At 34.9% G+C, this 8273-nt stretch overlaps 1 protein-coding gene across 4 annotated transcripts; it reads left to right on the top strand.

Annotated features, from left to right (window-relative positions):
* The first annotated feature begins 1670 nt into the window (after positions 1–1670).
* On the top strand, positions 1671–4351 carry LOC113292711. Of its 4 annotated transcripts, none has more exons than XR_003331832.1 (6): positions 1671–1769; positions 2258–2393; positions 2836–2943; positions 3056–3184; positions 3262–3364; positions 4070–4351. XR_003331832.1 is itself a non-coding variant. In XM_026541581.1 (6 exons), exons 2-6 carry the CDS (start codon positions 2284–2286, stop codon positions 4204–4206), a joined length of 618 nt encoding a protein of 205 aa, XP_026397366.1. In that variant the 5' UTR covers positions 1671–1769; positions 2258–2283; the 3' UTR covers positions 4207–4351. The 4 variants fall into 4 exon arrangements, 2 of the variants coding, with proteins under 2 accessions (XP_026397366.1, XP_026397367.1); XM_026541581.1 differs by having other exon boundaries at positions 2836–2974; XM_026541582.1 differs by having other exon boundaries at positions 1677–1769; positions 2265–2393; positions 2836–2974.
* Positions 4352–8273: the final 3922 nt, after the last annotated feature.

The following is an 8273-nucleotide window of genomic DNA, read 5'->3' as shown; positions in this document are numbered from 1 at the left end:
GTTACAAAATAAACATGCAACTTCGTGTAGACGATACAAGTAATCTAAAATCCTAGTAACTCAGCTTCAACAGTATTCTTGTTTTTGATAACACCTAGCAGAACCGAAGTTCTCAATAAACGTTTGATTGGATATCCTAGCAGAACGTGAATATATGATGATCAACAATGTTATATATGAAAAAATTACGATCTTACCTTTGTAATTTTTAACAATTACGATTTGCAGACTTAATAATCTATATGAGAATGGATTAGGAGAATATTTTATATACCTCTTAGTTACATATATGATCGAATCGACCCAATGATCACACCGCTTAGTCCCCGTCTAATATATGTCCTTTGCCTTCTATGGAACACCTGGAGACCAGATATCCTCATATGCGGCAGAGCCACAATAAAAAAAAGTAAAGAACATGAAATAGCGAAAAATCTATGGCCTACTGACATCTTCGTTTTTTATTTTTAAAGTTTTGAAGAAACTTGTTTTGTGGTATACTCAAATTTTCTGAGGTACAAGGTAAGCCAAAATAGAGTCAAATGTGGTAAAATCAGTAACCCCTTATCCATCATACTTTTATCACGATAATAATGCCCTTACTTCATTATGTTAACGATAATAATAGATATAATATTATGATTAGTAATTAATGTTAATGATTAGTGGTTAATGTCAATGATTATATAGTCTTAGTTTCAAGAATTTTCGAGTGATAGTTAGGTAGGGTATGTTAAAGAAGAAGGAGAACAAGAAATTAGGCTTTGAGATTTGCTGAACTAATAGATAATTAAGGTTTGGAATAAGAGATAGACTTCTAAACAGGTTTAATGTCCTTTTTATAAGTTTAATTTAAAAAAATTGAATTTTACAACCTGGATCTACCGACCAGACGAACGGTTCGGCTGATAACTTGACAATCGAACTATGTTTTTGAGAATATACCTAGGTTCGGCTGACAAGTTAGCAGTCGAATCTAGGTATATTTCAAAAAACATAGGTTCGGTCCAAGCTATCAGCCGAACTTCACTCTTTAGGTTCGGCTGATAATTATCAACCGAACTTTCACACTGACGTATTGAGGTTTGACTGATTCGGAAAAAAATTGAACAACCGAAATAAGTGTGTTTTTTTAACAATGAAGTTCGGCTATCATATTTCATGTTTAATTATCAGTTTGAACGTTCTTCTGAAACATAAAAAAAGTAAAAACAAAGATCTGGGTTCCAATACACGGATCCGAAGCTAAATCTCTTTATGCAACGCTTCATACAACTCATTTTAATCAAGGATCAAATTTATGATCAATAGTTAATCACCGACGAAAATTAAATCCAAACGGTTTTGAATAACGTTAAATTAGGTTTGGGATGGAAATGATTTTTTTATTGAAAATAATTTTGAATTTGGTTAGTTTAGGTTTATGTTTTAATTTTAGGTGGATCGTATTTAAATAATTTAAAATAATTAAGGTAACTTAGTAATCTAACCCACGTTAGGACATCCTTTTAAACTCATATATAGGAAAATAGTTTTGTATGCCTCAAAACAGTTTTTTTTTTTTTTTTTATCTTTATCAGAAAAGAAAAACACCTCCACGAAAGCCCAAATCCCACTTCAAAATCTCACCTTTTTAACCTTTACCACCGGATATATATTCTTTCAGTCTACATCACTAGAAACGAAAATTTAAGAGATGGGTTTGATTTAAAGAGCTAAGAAGAGTGTGAGCATACTTGAAGAAACAGGACTTGTTTAATCAATTACTGGTTTGTTTCAAACTCAAAATCTTTTATAAGTTTACTGTGGTTTTTGGTCAGTAACAATTGTTGGTAGTTTACTAATTGTATATACTCTTTAGGTAATAAATATCATCTTATGTGTGTTTCTCTTTGTTTTTGGGATTGTCATTTTTTGGGGTTAGGGGTTTGAATAGATTGATTGTGGGCATCAGGGTTGTTAATCTCTGCTGTGACTTTGTACTAGTGTTGTTTGTTAAAAATCCTCAAAGAAATCGATTTTGGAGAAAGGTTTCAAATCAAAACGTAGTTAGAAATCAAATTATATGGAATTAAGTGGTTTCAAGAAACAACAAATGATCTAATTCTAACAGATTAGCTATACTGATCAAGAATTCCCAACATTTGTGGTTAATAAGATTTTGTCAGTTTTGGTATATATTAGTTTGTTCTTTTCATCTCCGTTAATGAGATTTATTTACATTGTCTCCTTTTTCTGTCTTTTTTTATTTTGGTAGTGGGCAGCAGGAAGTTTTGTATTGATATGATTAAACATACTACTGTGATGAGTCGATTGTTGGCCTATAATGTGATTCTGCTGCTATACGTTAGTGGTTCTGTCATCAGTGCTGTATCTGCTGACCAAGAAAAAATGTAAGTGTTTTTCTTTTTGAGATTCTATGCTGCTACTAGGTCTTGATCTGTCCATATAGAACCAACTTTTAGAGCTTATGGTGGAACAAATTTGATTGACAGTGAAAAATCTGTGCTTCATATTCGTCGCAATTCTATGATTCTATTACTTCTGATGCTTAAACTTAAATTAACAAAAGATACAAGATAACCGACATCGATTTTTGTGGTCTATTATATCAAAACAAAATTAAATAAATTTGTGTCTACCTAGATTTGCAGTTACATCTCGGGTAACAGTATGCTCTCTGGTGAAATTTGAAATATCGAATTTATAGACTTTGCACGCACGCATGCGCACTTCCAGATCATTGAAGGATATCATATGGTTTTGGTATCCTTGATGGGTTTGTGGGTGTGTAATTTGGTATGAAAGTGCTAACGTTTGAGCGATAACTTGCAGGGTTTATAGCAAAGTCCTGAATGTAGGGGAAGAGCTATTGCGTGAAACCTTACCTTTGCAAATGGGTTCTCGCCTGTACCGATTGAATGGACTCAAATCATCAACTTGGTATGAAGTGAAGATATCATATCCAGCTTCTGTATGTGTACTATTTCTTTTGATGATTTTTTTATCAAAAATTTATTCATGGAAATTCACTTGGGCTATTGAATGACAACAGATTCCCGCCAGCTTTTCCATTCAACTGATAAGAGACAAATCATATATTGAGCACAACAGGAACAAAAGATTACTCAACACAGAGAAACTGATTTTTAATGCTGACTGTAACGATATTCCTGACCACCAGGTTCGAATAAAAATTGCAATAACAGTTGAGAAAGCATGATTTCTATTGCAGTTTTTTGAAATATATATTTAATGCAGAGTTTGGATCAAAATGAGAAATATGTTCTTGTATCTGTGGAGCCTGCTGGAGTTGTTGCAATTCCTGGTGTAAAGGAGAGGGAACTAGTCTTATTTAATATAGGTACCGTTAGTTTCTTATTTTTACTGCTCTACTTTATTCTCTATTATATCCTTATGATACTACAATAACCAATTCAACTGCACAAATTCAAACATCTGGCCGCCAGTTAGTTCAATCAAGATAGTCATGACCTATGAAGTTACGAATATCCTCAAGTTTTATTCGCCCTTCTGGTGCCTGTCTTCATGTTTTATTTGGGGGTCATTTCCACCAACTGCTCTAATAGTACCATATAAGCAGAACACTTTTCCTTTTTTTTTTATTTGTGCATTTGCTGCATCAGTAAACTGATCTTCTTAACTGAACGCTCTTTGGTTCAGAACTCATATACACTATTGTGATCCATGAGTGAATTTTGAGCTTTGAAAATATCGAGGATCATATAGAACCTGTCTTTATTTCACAATGTACACTATGGAGTAATCTCTCGAACTTATTTGCAAAACATGAAGACAGACAATCTGATGCATATGAGTCCAGAAAATGCTACTTGTACTGAGACGAAAAGACCTACAGACCCGACCTGTAAGGATTGAGACACTGAATCTATTAGCACACTTGTTTAGCATCTCAAGCTAGTATACATCTTGATCTCATAACTTGGTTCCCGCATTTGATACAAGTAGTATTTAATAGTCATTTGCTCATTCATAACATCTGTATTCTAGTGATTGATTATTGCTGTTTATCGGTCTTTTTATACAGTTTGTGACGAGCTCTTGCTTGGGATCCCACACAAAGCTGTCTGGGTTGGAGTCCTGGTGTTAATATGTTTAGGGGTTGCATGCATTGTTCCAACTTTTCTTCCACCATATTTACTTATGAGGAAACAAAAATCATAACTTTCAATCAGCTAACCCATGTTTCAAAGAACATGATTGTTTTGTTCTTCTCTCAATTTTCTCTATACATCACAATTCATTGGGCGTAAGAGGCTCCTCTTAATCGTCTTACATAAGTTATATTATTTGTCATTCCTTCATAGCATTTGGTACCACGTGTCAGTCCAATGGATATGCCTAGCAATTTAATTTTACTGAACCATAACAGTGAATTTAGGGCACACAACTTCAAATGTTTTGATTCTTATTATAGGGCTGGAGGTGAAGGCCCATTGAGGTATTTTGTAAAAATAAATAAATTATGTAATTTGTCTCAGAAAAAAAAACATAAATAGTAAATAAAATAACCATTCACTCCATAAAAATAAAGAAAGATATAGTACATTCTTACTTGGACATGACAACCACGGAAAGGGGTTACATATAACATCACATTTCTCGCCAAATGACAAAGAAATCCAACAGCTGAGATAGCTAAAGCAGCTACTCCTAGTTTACAAAGTAGAGATGCTGCTGCTATCTCATGGTGATTGTACTCTTCACTTCTCTCCTCTAAATGCAAAAAAAAATGGCAAAAATCTGCTTAGGCACCAAGTGCAATCTCTCTTATTTGCACAAGGAACACTACAAGAAAGTATAGCTATTGCTACACCATACAAAAGCAAATTTCTAGCCACAATACTTTTTAGCTGCAGCTAAAAGTTATAATTTACTGCTGCAAAATAAAACTTTTGCCACATAGCTGTAGCAACAATATGAAAAGAGTGTGGCAAAAAAGCATAATCTCTTGCTGCACCAATAAAGATTGGGTGCACCAATAGACTTCTTGCTACATAGATTCTCGCGACACTACTGGAGGTTTTTGCCATAATCATTGGGTGTTGCAATATATTAAGTTTCTGGTAGTGGAAAAAGAGACTTTTGCGTTACTAATGGTTGAAAATTTGGATTTGCATAAGACAAAAAGAAAGAAGAGGTTTCTGCATTGTTAAGAGCAAGGGCTATGGGGGTTGAGAGCCTCTTTTCTTCCTGTTTAATTAAAAAAAGACGTCAAACCATGGACAGAGAGGCTCATCAGCGAGGCTCGCAGAGCGGAGCACTAGCACAAAAACCGAATAATGCGGATGGTTGCAGGAAAAAGAAAAAAAAAACAATCAACAATGGATGGAGAGGCTCATCAGCGAGGCTCACCGAGCGGAGCCCTACCACTACCAGGCAGTGATCATTATGCTGAAAGCAAATGGCTGATAGCCCATGTAGGACTATAGAATGTATTAAGGAAAGTGATATATTAGGAAATGTCGTAATACTTTCCAAGACCGTAGTGGTCAGTCTATGGAAAGTATTGTCCATGTAAGTCACAAATTTGAGACCGATAAGGGAAGTGATATATTAGGAAAGTGGAAATAGTATATTAGGAAAGGATTGTCCATGTAAGTCATGATTTTGAGACTCATAAGGAAAGTCTCAAATCCGTGTCTTAGGAAAGTTTTGAGTCTCCAAGTTATCGGTCATGTATAAATATCTATGGAAATATTATGAATGAAAATAAGAAAAGAAAAGAATTTACCAAAGTTTTAACATGGCATCACGAGCCAGTTGAAAACCTAAAAAAAAAAAATCGTTGAGAATGGGTGGTAATGGAGAATCAAGCAAAGACAAGAATATAGAATATGATACGCAAAAGAAGAATCCAGTATATCACCTAGGATCAAGTGATGGTCCAGGTATTATTATCACACCGGTTGTTCTAAAAGGACATAACTATGATGAATGGGCTAGAGCCATAAGAAGATCATTAATAGCTAAGAGGAAGTTTGGTTTCATTGATGGAACAATCCAAGAACCTAAAGAAAGTGAACAGTTGGAAGAATGGGTGGCAATTCAGTCAATGCTTGTCTCTTGGATCAGCAACACATTGGAGCCATCACTCAGATCGAGTTTGGGAGACTATGATGATGCCAACTTGTTGTGGAACCACTTGAAGAGACGGTTTTGTGTTGTAAGTGGAACACGGACATGCCAGCTAAAGACATCTTTAAGTGAGTGTAAACAAAAGCAAATAGAAAGTGTGGCTGCTTATTTTGGAAGATTGAATAAGATATGGGATGAGATGATCACATATATGAAGGTACCAACGTGTAAGTGTGGCAAGTGCGAGTGTGATATTTGCTACTGCAATTTTCTCTTTTCGTATCATTATCTTTTTATAGTCCATTACCTTTTCCCCATCTCCTTTATCATTCTTCGCGTTTTCCTCTCTTTTCGCTGTAACTTCATCTTGATTTCAGCGATTTGATCATAACCTTACTGATTTGATCTTGATCAAGATTAAATATATTTTTTACTTATAAACCCGTCATTCCCATTCTTATAATCGCACCAACTGGTAAAAATATGGAGATAGAATTCACTAAAGTGAAGAAAGAATTTGACGCAAAAGGTTATTCACTTTCCCTTCCTTCTGAATCGGATTATTCATCCAAACTCAATCTTGAGTTAATTAATTCCAAACAATGGACTAATCATAAGATTATCGTTTCATTAGGACAACTTCTGAATAATCTTCCTATCCCATTGTATAATCCAGAAATCCCCTTATTCTGCGAAATTCTGGCTGAAGATCGATTCGTACGGGGAATATTTCAACTGAGCGGTGATGCTATTAGAATAGATTTGAAATATTCTCGTCGCGCAGCAGGATTAGGAACTTTTTATTCCTATGAGGTGCGAAATGAATTGTTCCGTGATAGAGCCATCGACCTTGCTGAGTATACTCTTGATAATTTCTTCAAACACTACTACTTTGCAATTATCAAAAACGAATCAACCAAATGGGCCATTCGCTTATAAGAAGGAAAGATGTCATTACTGAAGACGAGAAGATTATGCGAGATGTCGATTGTAACGACAAATCCAATAGTACTGCTCGCAAGTCTAATGACTCATGTTGGCTTAATTGTCCTGTAATTTTAGAAGGTCCTTATGTGTCTGGCAAAGCTGCTGACGGCTACGATCTTCCCCTTCCTGAGAAAATTTCTGCTTACCAACCTTGGAAATTGGCTCTGTCCGGAAATGAGAATAAGAAAGCGGTATGAAATTTTTTCTTACCAACTTTATTTTCTTTATTTCTTATTTTCCTACTCCTCCAATTCCAGGTTGTTAAGCCAAATAACATAGCTAATAGGGCCAAGCCATCACACGAGGTGTCGTCTTCGCAGAATAATGAAGTAAGAAACATTCTTTCTCTAATTTTAACAATATTGTTGCCCCTGTTTCTTATTTTGATTATTCGCGCAGGTTGGAACTTCGGGTGTTAAGGCTATGGGTAAAGTTAAGAACCAACCCAAGAAAACCGTGTCTAAATCTTCATCTAAAACGTATTCTTCGGATCATTCCAAGAAGCGTAAAGAATTTTACCCTTCTACAAGTCCTAAATCCAATGATGATGATATTCTTGTTTCTGAAGATCCATCAGTCTCCTCCTCCATGAAATATTTATCCACCCTTTTCTCTGACAATGGCGGCTATTAATAATGATAAATTACAACGCACTTTTGGAATGGTCTCTAAAGTATGTGATGCTCCCATTTTGGATGATCAATCTCTTCGCGGAGGTGATTCTATGATAAATCCAAGTTTCCAATATGTAATTGGTTCTTTGGTAGTATTCATATCTTCGCATTTTCTTTAATATTATTTTATTCTTTCTTTTCATTATATTATACTTTTGTTAGAGCATTGCTCGGTTGAACCCACCAAACGTTGGTATGTCAAGTTTGGTTGTCATATTTTAGTGAATCAAAACTCATGTTAAGAGTCGCTTGATTATGTACTAGAGTCAACTTCGTATAGGTTAGCTTAAAAGTATTAGGATATGAGACATTACAAGTATTCCGAAGTCTTGAAGATGTGAAGAAGCAAGGAGCTACAACGACAACAATCATCCTTCCACTTGAGGTTAGTGATATTTGACTTGAACTGTTTCATTCCCTAACGTATCTTTCAAGTCGTGCATATTGAAAACATAACTGGGAAGCATATTTGAACTCTAGATAGACATAGTA

This window comes from Papaver somniferum, chromosome 7, assembly GCF_003573695.1.
Source record: "Papaver somniferum cultivar HN1 chromosome 7, ASM357369v1, whole genome shotgun sequence".
In the NCBI taxonomy this organism is placed as follows: domain Eukaryota; kingdom Viridiplantae; phylum Streptophyta; class Magnoliopsida; order Ranunculales; family Papaveraceae; genus Papaver; species Papaver somniferum.
Note: the sequence above shows the minus strand (reverse complement) of the source record. Positions and strands in the feature narration are given on the sequence as shown.

Bases quoted from the DNA above. Each gene is read 5' to 3' on its own strand.
- LOC113292711 (XM_026541581.1), top strand. From the start codon at position 2,284: ATGATTAAACATACTACTGTGATGAGTCGATTGTTGGCCTATAATGTG. The intron at 2,975-3,055 runs GTATGTGTACTA...GAATGACAACAG, and splicing joins AGATATCATATCCAGCTTCT to ATTCCCGCCAGCTTTTCCAT. The intron at 3,185-3,261 runs GTTCGAATAAAA...TATTTAATGCAG, and splicing joins ACGATATTCCTGACCACCAG to AGTTTGGATCAAAATGAGAA.